This window comes from Dipodomys ordii, unplaced genomic scaffold (assembly GCF_000151885.1).
Source record: "Dipodomys ordii isolate 6190 unplaced genomic scaffold, Dord_2.0 Scaffold76, whole genome shotgun sequence".
Taxonomy (NCBI): domain Eukaryota; kingdom Metazoa; phylum Chordata; class Mammalia; order Rodentia; family Heteromyidae; genus Dipodomys; species Dipodomys ordii.
The window spans coordinates 2,141,985-2,154,429 of record NW_012267292.1 but is presented as its reverse complement, the minus strand read 5'-3'; the positions used below and the strand labels follow the sequence as shown (position 1 = coordinate 2,154,429).

At 43.1% G+C, this 12,445-nt stretch overlaps 1 protein-coding gene across 2 annotated transcripts in view; it reads right to left on the bottom strand.

The window, feature by feature from the left end:
• Grb10 (growth factor receptor-bound protein 10) overlaps positions 1-12,445 on the bottom strand; it is a 129,188-nt gene that overhangs the window by 34,315 nt on the left and 82,428 nt on the right. Inside the window, exon 5 of one of the 2 annotated variants that reach the window (XM_013024480.1) lies at positions 10,955-11,008. The exons of the other annotated variant lie outside the window; for it this stretch is intronic. Coding sequence (XP_012879934.1) covers positions 10,955-11,008 — 54 coding nt within the window. The remainder of the gene's footprint in view (positions 1-10,954; positions 11,009-12,445) is intronic. 2 annotated transcript variants of the gene reach the window in all.

The following is a 12,445-nucleotide window of genomic DNA, read 5'->3' as shown; positions in this document are numbered from 1 at the left end:
TAAAGCTGGGCTTGGTGGTGCGTATTTCTCATCCTAGCTACTCAGGAGGCATAAATCAGAGGATTTCAGTGAGGCAGGCCTGGGCAAAATGTAAGACCCTCTTTGAAAAATAAGGTAAAATGAGAGAGGTATGTGTCTCAAGTGGTACAGTGCTGGCCTAACAAGCATAAGGCTCCAGGTTCAACTCCTAGTACTGTCAAATAACAAGTAATAAAATGAAAAAAAAAATCTGCTGATGAATTAAAGAAGAGCAAAAAGAAGGTAGCACTGTCCTTTCTCATCTCCTGCAGAGATCAAGGCCCCCAGGAGCTTCCTGAAACTGAGCCAAGGATGGAATTGAACCCTATATAGTTTTTTTTTGGTTGTTGTTTGTTTTTATTCCCATATAAAGCTTATTTAGATCTCAAGCAAAGTACAGTTTACTTGAACTCCAGCAGTGCAACATTGTGACAGATGATCTGTATAACCCAATAGGGCTACCAAATGACTAACTAATAGGTGGATAGTGTATGCAGTGTGGATATTCCAAAGCTGATTCATGACCTGAGCAAGACAGCCCAAGTTCTCACTTAGAATAGTATACAATTTAAACTTAGGTTCCTCTGTAGAACTTTTCATTAATATCTTTAGACCCCAGGGGAAAACATGGGAGTAAAACCACATTTGGGTAGACTGCTGTGTGTTATGCGTGGCTTATGAGTTGTGATTGCCAATACAAATATCCTCCTGTCTTCAATGGACACAGTGTCTCCAGAAAGTCTGAGGCGTACATCGGAGAGTACATCTCAGGGCTCCTGCTATCCTCTGCAACTCTAGAAGGGGCACATTACCTTGTTTCCCAGTAAATCACAGAGGACAATTTTCAGGTTGTTGAGTGTAATTTTAAGATAAAACTGGCATTAAAAACACAGCTTGGCTGGGTACTGGTGGCTCATGCCAGTAATCCTAGCTACTCAAGAGGCTGAGATCTGAGGATCGTGGTTCAAAGCCAGCCCAGGCAGAAAAGTCCCTGTGAGACTCTTATCTCTAATTAACCACTCAAAAACCAGAAGTGGCACTGCTGCTAGAAAGTGGTACAGCGCTAGCCTTGAACACAAAGAGGCTTAGAGACAGCACCCTGGCCCTGGGTTCAAGCCCCACAACTGGCAAAAAAATAAAAACAAAATCAAAGAAACAACAACAACAACAACACACACACACACACACATGCAAAACAACCAACAACAGAAACATAGCTTGGTTTTGAATGCTGGAGACCCACAAGTGGGCCAATCAGAAATAATGGGGTACTGGGTGAGAGCAGGCATGGAGACTGAAATGTGGCTGAGTATTCAACTGTGAACTCAGGCCCAGGGGTGCTAGTAGGCTTGCTAGCGATGAGGCTGCACACTGTGGGATAGTGGAAAACCCATAGCCTTCCACATGAAGACAGGGAAGCAGGAACAGGAGGGGGGATGGGGGGGGAGAGGGATTGAGGGTCAAGTTATGTGTGAGAAAGAGGAGGCTGTTACAGTGTTCTTTCCACAGATAAACATCTGTGCTCAGTGACATAATTACCATCACACTGCACACATAGTTTAACAATCAGGCTTGTGTAGCTTCACGTTACCTCATAAACATCTCCCAGGATCATTATGTTTCTTTGCTGTTTGAGAGCCTGCAAGGCATCAAACTTGAATTCTCCAATGACTCAAACATGAAGAATTCTGCAATGCTGCTTATTGTTTCTTTTTTTTTTCCCTTCCCAGTTTTTCATTCTTCTTATGAAATTGCCAGGCATATCTTCAAACAAGAATCTTAATACATATATTTATTTTCTTTACGTGAATTGATAGATACCAGGCTCTTATGTTAAAATACATCTCTTTGACAGGGATACATTTTCCAGAACAGAGCTGACCAGCCACATTTTTGGTAAAATACTCCCCTGAACATATTGGAACAAGTCAGTTTAGCATCACTCTGATCTCCAGTTTCCCCAACTCAGTAAACACTCACTGATTACAACCTCTGTATGGTTCCCATTCCCCTGTTAAGACATTTCCCCCTCCCATGCCACAAATGTATAAAGGTATCAATATGGAGGGAAATTCAGGCATAGTGTGGACTTCAGAATATACCAGCACTGGACTCAAGTTCCAGCTCTGCTGCCCACCCATTTCATGTGTTTACCCTTGATAGCCACAGCAGTAAAATGAGGGATGGTGTCACAGACTTGGGGATCAGACAAAGTAATGTACAAGTAATGTACTGAACACGTGTAAGTGCTGGAGAAGCCATCAATCCAGACAGACCTACTGGGTCTTCTTCTGGGCAAGAGAAAGGGAACGGGTATAAAAGGGACCTCCTATGACTAAAGTTTAGCTCCAGTATCAAGTGAGATCGAGACAGTGCTTGGCAGGTAGAAAGAGCTCATTTACAATCTTCATTCCATGGACAATTAGCCTTAAACCAGTTAGTGATCCTGTAATTAGGTAGTTGTCTCCACATAAAGGAGCTGAAGCACAGTGAGAAACAGAACATAGCTTTTTGGGAAAAAGAAGATGTCTCAATGATGCCACTTGACCATCCCCTGTGGAGACAAAAGGAGAGGCAGACGATCTGGAAGGAGAAGGTAGGAGGGAGTCTGAAGAGGGACTTCCATTTCTCTGTCATCTGACTGTCCTGGTCATCTCTAAGGGGTTGATCAGGTGATTGCTAAGGTGTGTAAGAAGGTGAATTTGTCTACATTTTGGCTGGTGGCACAAAAGCCTAGGAGGACAGGTACCCTCTCTGCATGAATGGTAGGGATGGAACCTGTAGTGTAGCCCAGCCTTTCTTTCAAGGCCTAGTCTTTTTTTCCAAGACCCAGTAAGCAATGGAAACAAACCCATAATAATGAGGTTCAGTTTATTTATGGTTATCTAGTTTCAGAAAAGTTCTTGCCTAAACCCATCAGTAAGCAAGCAAGATGACATGTAGTAAGACTCCTGCAGCCTGGCTGTGTTTGCAGGGCCCTGAACCAGCCCCACTGAGTTAGCAAGAACAGCATCCTCTACACAGCTCTTCAGGCCAGTAAAAGCACAGTGCTCTGCCTGTTGAGATTCTGGGATGTGGAGTTGGATAGGCAAAACAGGGACAGATAGGTGGATGGGTCTGGCAGACAGAATAGGTGGAGATTTTGGGAAACTCATTTGTTGGAATTTTAGGAAAAAAATGAAGTTGGATTAGATTAGCTGGAAGCATGAGTTGAATGGCTAAAATTATAAAAAGGCTGTAAGGGCTGGGTTGTAGCTCAGCAGCAGAACACTTGCCTAGCATGGGCAGGCCCTGGGCTCAATCCCCAGCACCATGAATGAGTGGATTCAGAGAGAGAGAGAGAACGAGAGAGAGAGAGAGAGAGAGAGAGAGAGAGAGAGAGAGCGAGTGAGAGAGAGCGAGAGAGAGAGAGAGAGAGAGAGAGAGAGAGAGAGAGAGAGAGAGAATGGACAGAAAGATGAATGAATAAGGTCTGTAGCTTTCAGCATCTTTTCCAGTTCTGGACAACTCAGAAGTTAAGAGTCGTGATGAAAACTTTATAGATCTGTCTCTTAGGGATATATATTTATCCAGTTACAATACTCAAGTGTATATATCATTTCTACCCTCAAAATCCCCAATTCACTGCCCCAATACATCTGCCATAATCACAGTTCATATCAATAATCTTTAGCACCTTACTTTTTGAAAAGAGTATTCATCATTGAAATGAGATCATATATAGTAATCATAGAACCACTAATACCTGCATCAAGAGTTAGGTACGTTAATTATTGTAGTTTAAAAAAATAATACAATACATTCACTGACACTACACACCCTCCTGAACTGCCGCTTTTCCAGTAAAAAATCAACTTGCCCTGATTACTAAAAATCAGGCAGTTCAAGTGAAAATCAGTAGTAATGATGCTGACTGTCAAATTCTAGCATATTAAGCAGGGCTCTATGGGACACGCAGAAAGAAATGCAAGGTAAGACACAGCAGTGTGGGCAACAACTTCTCTAAACCGAGGAAACAAAGGGTCCTACTGACCATGAGTTCCAAAGGTCTAATGCCAAAGGGTCAAGTACCTGAAATTGACGGGTGCACCTCTTACCCCCATCCTCCAATTGCTCGATGCTTTCAGACTCAAAGAGTTTCCAGGGCAGATGTGAAAGCAAATGCCACTGCGTCAACACGCTTTGGGTTTGTCCCTGTCCTCCCAGACTGGCTCTGTAAACATCTTCTAGAGTTTCTTGAAACTACAGAAGCAGCTAATAAACATGATGGACTGTCCAGGTTACTGCCTTCATCACAAGTCAGACCACTGTCACTACATCCTAGGGCTGTGAGGCCAGTGGTAAGAAGAACTTATTCAAATCCAGACTACAACAAATGGTAGTCCATAGGCAGCCACACCGAATCACGTATCTTCTCATTTCATTATGAGAGACAGCCGTGGACACCTCTTATGAAGTGAATTTTAAGCATGTGCATATATGTGTAAACACAAAAACCTTTTAGTTCAGTAATCACATTGGTGGGAATATCTATCTATCTATCTATCTATCTATCTATCTATCTATCTATCTATCTATCTATCTATCTATCTATCTATCTACCTATCTATCTATCTATCTCGTAACCAAAGATCTATGCAAAAGAATATTCCCTTCAGCTCTGTCTGTAACAAGAAGGAACAGCAGAAATTGTTCATCGACACAAGACCACAAAAATATTGACATATCTTCTGTGAAAAGATACATGGGACAGTGGTTATACTGGAAAATGAGGTGATAGTTGAGAACTAGGGAGCTAAAGAGACAGCATATCTTGTTGAAATGTTTATACTAATATTGTAGTGTTTCACTTTTACTTGTTGCTATGAACATGTATTGCTTTTATAATTAAAAATTTTATAATCTCCTTCTTAAAACAGTAATTTATGGCTTAATTTATACAAAGGATGATCAAGCAGAGTTACAGCTCCAAGATTCATCCTAAACCACACCTGCTGGAAATCTAGAATCCTTGAAGGGGTACCAGTGCCATAAGCCTGGAAAGGGGCTGAGCACAGGGCTGAGCACAAGGACTTTCCCTATGGCCTATGTTGCCTAGACTTTCATCTGGACTTTGAGCTTATGTCTTCAATGGAAGCTTCTAGAAGCCTCAATCTGCCACACAGACTTCTCCTGTAAGGATGTTTCGGTTCCTACTGTTTACAGAGCCAATAAGAGTTGACTACACATGACCCCAGTGTAGGAAGGAAAGGTCTCCACAAACCCAGTGATATCACATGGTCTCTTAAGATGAACCGGAATGGGTTATGGGAATGTTAATGACGAGCCAAAGTCTCCGGAGTCCTTCCTCCCAAAAGATGTTTCCATGCATCACAGCTGAAAACATGGAAGATACTGGATCCACTTAGCACCCTGTGTGATGCCAACCCGAGGACAGACATTGTGTCTCTTGAGAAGGAGGGAGACCCAGAAGAGCATGTCCTTTCGCTTGAGACAAATGGGCTCCATGACCCCAGGAGGAGGGTAGTGTGTCCGCTGCCAATGTGCCAGTTCTAGCTCCACAGAGTGTCTTTGACCCCCCCCCCCCCGCCCCACAAGTTAACAAAACTAGCAGTAGGTCAGCTAGTGGCCACTGATATCCTTTGCCAGACCAGGGCATACCTGAAGAGCTTGTTTTGCCTCAGAGCATTCTGATTCTGACCACTTTGGAAAATTATGGTGGCATGTTTGGTGACATCTGTCTTTCACTATATTTTGCCCCATGGGTAAGGACATACAGAAATGTCTGTGCATACAGAGGCATGTTTTTGGTTTCAAATACAAAGATCATTCTGAATTAGCATTCTATTTTAAAACCATTTCAGACTTGCAATTCCGACTTTCTGTGTAGTCTCCATCCATACTCCCCAATGGGAACATCTGACCAGATTTGCTTCATTGTATTCTCACTGTCTTCCCTCTCTGCTTGTAAGAGTGAGTTGTAGACATCTGGCCCCTTGGCTGCCTCGTTAGCTCTGTGTGGTTTTCCTGAAAACAAGATCACTCTCTTACATAATCATAGCATAATGATTAAAACCAGGAAATTAACACCAACCCACACCACTAGCTAATTTACAGATTACATTCAAATTTAGCTCCCTGTTGGACTACTGTCCTTTTTAGAAAAGGGGGAAAAATGTTTTTCTTGGTTCAGGGACTGGCCCAGGTTACAAGTTGCATTTGGCTGCCATGGCTCTTTAGTTCCTTGGACTTAGATTTTTGTTGTTATTTGTTTCTCTCTCTCTCTTTCCTTCCTTCCTTCCTGTCTGTCTTCTTAGTTTTTGCTTCCTGGGTAGTATTCTATGTCCTAGTCACCTTTGAAAGGTCATGCCAGGCTCTGGTTTCACTGATATCCCCCAGAATTCGATGTAGCTCTGATTTAGGACAGGAATAGTACAAAATAGATGTTGTGTCACCCCATACTCCCCCTTCCTGAATGGGGCTGCTTGGACACCCCCTTGTCAAAGATGTCTACTACATGTCTCTCCTCAGAGAAATTATTACTTTTAAGCTGGCTCCTGTGTTCTTGTGATGTGTTTCCTTCATTCTTTAACTATCACCTAGGCAGCCCTGGACCCTTCTGTTAGATAATGGGATTTGGAAACAAAGACCTGAGCATTAAACTGAAGCTATTTTGTAAGTAAATAAAATAAGTTTTCTGAGGAGCCATGAAAACCACGGGAGAGCAGTTAAGTCACTACAACCTATTGATTTTGCTCAAAGCCACTCGGCTCTCCCACTTCACATCACCATCCTGTTCCGTCTTGTGTGTACCTGTGCTATATCCTTATATCCTAAAACTGGCTTTCTTCAAACCAGGTCCAGTCGACTCTGTATGGCAAACCAAGGGGAACCTCTGAAAATTCCACCTTGTTTTGTGTTACTGATCAGACATTAACCAATACAACATAAGGCTCCACTGCTCAGATTCTATCTTAAACACTGTCTCAGTTGTCTGCTCCTCTTCTTTTCTCCTATTTCCTCTTTCTGGAACATTATTTGCCCTCTAAGGACTTTGCAGCCTTTGGCCTGCCCATTAGATAATCCTGATAGCACATATGTCTTTCTTCATGACTCTGCCCCCTGTTCTGACCAGCACTGGTCTCTCTCATTGGGTGATGGGCTCCAAAAGGGCAGCAAAAGGCCCAGATTCTCAGCAGCATGGAGAACCACATCTGGAAGCCACTCCAAACCTATCAGAATGGGAAAATGTGAGGGACAGAGGATACCCGTGGCTTTCTTTCCCTGGTATGGCCTGATGAGAAAAGCTGGATTGGCATGAAGCCACAAGGCAGCAGACAGAATAAGACTAGGGTGGTTTTGAGGGACGCAGAGAAACACATGAGGTCCCTGCTAGCACTAGTTATTCTAAACTTCTCTTCAGATGTTCCTTCAGCCTGAGACTATGTGGGGGATATGGGGACAGTGAACTGTACTGTATAGCTAGAAAATAGGGGGTGCAGAACTGCTAGCACCAGGTCTTGTAGACACCTTTACACACTTGCAGTCAGACACTCACACAGACAGTGTGGGGTAACGTTCTAGGCAAATGCTATGAGAATCTCTCTTCCTCTCTTATCTGCAAAAGTACCAAGGCCTGTATTCCTATTCAATCACTAAACACTCAGAAGTAGCTGGGGAAAAGCCAGAGGCCCTCAGGTGGCTTAAGGATTCTGGAGGTACAAACATTAGAGGCCAGGAGAGACACCTCTGTTGGAGGAGGGTAGGAACTCAAAGCCATCATGTACCACCAATACAAGGGTCTCTGGGCCAGTCTCTGGAGTAAAGAGATCAACAGGTAGAGGGAGTTCCAGGTATGGAACCAGGATTTAGAGGTCTTAAAACTTCACCCTATTGCATGTGGTAACCAAAATAAGCAGGTCCTTGCAGATGGATGTAGCAACACAATTCTTGAGCTATAATACATTTAGAACCTCTGAACAGAAACTGAGGAAAGAATTCAAAGTGTGACAAAAAGTGCAATACCATTATCCAGTTCAGCATCACTTACACCAAAGATAAATGGACAGGGATGCAAACATCCAGCCTCAGCAAAGTAGGTACAAGTATGGCACAAGTCAGTACATGGTAGTGAAGTTTTCATCTATGAAGAGTGCTTCTTACAGAAACCACCTTAAGAAACATTATAGGATACTGAAAAAAAAAGGCTTATTAAAAAAAGGCATACCAAAACCAGATAAAATACAGAAGGACAGGAACTGGGAGATAGACTGAGGGGACAGAAAGAACTGACATTGTTTTTACTCTTAGGTCTTAGCTATGAACTAAGCATTCTCTAAAGTTCCACATCCAGTTTCTACAACTTGGTCTCCAAGATGGCAAAATTAGAAACTGGTAGTTACTGGGGACATGGTCTCCAAGGGGACTCTGGGACCCTGTCTTTTTGTTTTCTCTTTTGCTTCCTGGCTCACAAGGCTTTTTGTTTTCTCTTTTGCTTCCTGGCTCACAAGGCAAACAGTCTGCTTTGCTATGTGCTCCTACAGCCATCATGGGCTACCCTTATTAACAACACAAAAAAACAGGGACATTCAATTTTAGACTGGAATCTCTAATGTCCTAAGCCTAAATAAACCCTTTCTCAATGTAAGTGAAGTGCCTTTGGTATTTTGCTACAATACTGGGAAGCTGATGAACACATTTATTATTGCTAAGTACTGTTTGTGACTCAACGGTCAGTGTTTGAGGGTTCTGTTCCAGGATGAAATGAAAAAGAAAGTAATGGTACTACCTAGTTCCTTAAGCATCTATGATTTTCTTGCCACCACCCTGGGTCCCCTCACGGGTTCCATGGTGAGACCAGAACTGTGAAAAGAAACAGTTTCCGTGAATAAAAGCAGAGGCATGTGCTGTGCTACTTGGCATTTCCATTTATATCTTTTCAGGATTCCCCTCATAAATGAATTAAAAGATGCCAGAACCCTATAAAAGGGCTAGGAAAACGGCTGCTCTGATTCAGGGGAGTATCCTGTGCAACCTCAAGGAAGAAACTAATTTGGAGTAAGGTAAAAGATAAACCACCACAGTCATTTTTTAGCATTTAGTTCTATAGGGAACTGAGCAAGTTGCCAGCAGAGAGCATGCACGTATCGATCTTTCTAAACAAGGTCAACATCTGTGTTCTTTCCTGGAAATGTTGAGACCTGGCACCAGAAGAGGTGGGGGAATGTTTTCCACATTTCTCTCTTCCAAGGACATTCAAAATATGTTCACTTCTTTTCTCTAGAGATGTTTTCTCTTTTCGTATTTTACATGGTTATGATTCAAACCGCTTTGCTTTCGGGCTAGCTAAGAGACTGAGGTGAGGGCCTAAGAAAGGAAGAGTAGAAAAGATACGGAAGAGCAGAGACCGAAGCCCCCATGCTGGACATTAAGAGGTAGAGGTGGCTTCTGTACCCAGGCCTGGCAGGGGCAGGAGCAGACCCCCGGAGAACAGCTATCCCCACCCCGGGTTAGTGTCCTCCAGAGCTAAGATAAGGCTAGGATCTAATGCTCAAAAAGGGTCGCAAAGATGTCCCCATGGCTCAGAACACCCTCAATCAAATCTAAATGTCTGGCACTTCCAACTTCATGGCTCCACAGGATACTCTTGTTTTGACAAAGGATGAGTGGCACATGGACAGGGAACTCTTTCCTGGATATTCACAGGCCACAGGCTGACCACGTCTTACTCCAAAAGCTTGAGATTTTTGTATTTCTGATTTTGGAATTTTCAGATTAGGGAATATTTACCTACACACAGTGAATTTATCCTAGGGATGGGATACAAGACTAAACACACAATTTATTTATGTTGCATAAATATATCTGACTTACATACCTTGGGTGTGATTTTCTATTAAAGCATTTGAAGGACTCTTAATACATTACTTTCTTAATAAAATTTCATGGTGTGGAATTTTCCACTTGTGGCATCATGTTGGCACTTTAAAAGTTTTGCATTTTAGATGTTTGGATTGGGGGCTCAACCTGCATTGACTACAGGGCAGACATTCATGTTCTGTGGGCACAACAGGCTACTTTGCCATCTGGTGAATTGTGACTTTTAACAGAAATAAAAGAATAGCGTATTTGATCCCACCACTTTAACAAGCTATCCCTGTTCATCAAGGAAAAAGTTCACTGGCTGGTAAGTTCTTAAGTCAAAGCAGCATTAAGAACTTGCAAGTGAATTTTTCCAAAGAAAATCACTTTGGGCCCTTTGTGAATCCATCAATGCCCCACCAATACGTGACAACTCTGTCCACTGCCTGCATTCTTATTCTACAGCAGATCTCTCCCTGTGGTGGGGCCCCAAAGAGGGGAGAGTACTGACTCATATTTCCAGCAAAAACCATGATGATTCTTCCTGCCAAAGTTGCAGGCAGTCTAAATGCACACGTTTCCAATGTTCCTGAGAGAGAAGACCTCGTTGATTTTAAAGTGAAAGATCAGTATTAGGCTCCAAAAATTTACAGAATTTATATGCTGCAAGGTATTTATAGTCCAGAGAAACACAAGTGGTTGGGATTTCACATGAGATTTCTGGGATGATTTCCTGTCTCAGAGTTAGCCAAACATGTGGTCTGCTCCAGGTCATGACTCTGAAGCGATTGCATCATTTGTTCGGAGACAGCAGAGAGGTGAAGGTACTGTCACGTCGGAGCTGCAGGCTACAGCACTGTGATCCCCAGAGGCCTCTGAGGATTTAGCAATACTGTCCGGCAAATGTGCAAACAGCCTGGGATGGCCTTGACCGCTTTACAAATGATCCTGGATGATGAAGCACGATTAAGAATGCTTGCCCTAAGTACATTTAGTGGGATATTTATAGTTGGTAGCAAACTAAAGTTCTGTGATCAAAAAAAACCAAACAAACAAAAACCAAATAATCACACACCTTTGGACAGGCCATCCAGGAAGGGCCTCCTCCCTTGACAGATGAACAATCAGGCTGCAAGAAGAAAGAAGGATGGCATGCCAGTTTGGGGCATTCAGAGTCAAGAGAATTTTAACTTTTAAAATGACAACAGGATATTAAAATGGAATGAGATGCTTTGTCACTCAAGTTGGGGGAATCATGTGTGTGACTCACTGGGTCTGTCTACCCAAGAGCTGCATTCCCCCACCCCCACCCCGCCCCTTTGTTCCTGTCCTGCCACAGCTTAAAGATTGCTCTGAGTGGCCATAAGTAACCTGCCAGGGGTTCCCTGTACTTTGGTTTGGCCTAATCCTGATTTCTCAGAAAATACCAGAAAAGGTAACACAAAAAAATCGTTGAGTAGGCAGGCAGCTTGTGAACACATGAAATGAAGCCTTCGGAGAGACAAGAAAAAAAAAAAATCACTGAGGCCCAAGGGCAAACTTCACAGTGATAGATTTGCTACAGCGGCAATATTCTATCTACATCAAACATCTGTAGAACAAACTCCACGTGGCAGCCAGGACTAGGTTTTCTCACCAAACATGGCCGTACCTCACAGCATTCTTCAAATCACAGATAATCCCTCAGGAGACCCCCATTTTACATTTAGTAAATGTAGGCACAGAATCCAATATAAGGCCATTAGCTTAGTGCCAGAAAATTAATGTTTAAGTTAAGCAAAGAGAGAACAGCTGATTGGAGCTAAGACAATATTTATGCCCCATTAATTGACAGGATTACAGTATGAGACTAATTGTGTTTAAAGAGCAAATGGAAAATTGTGCTGTAACAGCCATTATGCGGCCATGTGAAAATAATCTATATTGGCTGAAAATGAAGCTTATCACTGTCATCCCTGAGTGTTCACTGAGCAGGTCTTGAATTGAGAAAGAAAAACACCAGTGTCACTGATTTTTTTTTTTCCCCCAGCAGCTCTCCTTTCCCTGGCTTTGCTGCCCTCCTCCCTGCTGACCTCGTCAGCACGTTACACCTTAGCAGTAAATGATGATGCCAGACTTTCTCAGTGTGTAAACTTGTTCCTGGCATCATCACCATCCCTCACTGAGCCCTATGGGTCACCCCTCAGTTTCCTTTTTACTACTGCATCTATCTGGGCACCTGGCTCCTTGGTTCCCAGTGGATGGAATGGTTGTTGTTGAGTGATAAAGCACAGTTCTAGTCTCAGCCATAGCTGCAGAGACCATGCCAGTCATACAACAGTGGGTGGCTTCGGCCTCAGGTCCCAGTTCTGTAGAAGAGAAGTGTCCGTGTGATGGGTGCCAACTAGATCCCCCTGATTGCAGGTAAAGCAAAGTTAGGAACTCCATACATCCAGCAATTGTGTTTCTGCTTCTAATCACCTGCAGGTGAGGCATGGGTGCCAGGTCTGTCTGTCTCTCTATCTGTCACAAAGGCCCTAGAAGTCCCAGACTGAGGTAACAGAGGCAAAGAGGGAAACTTCCTGGA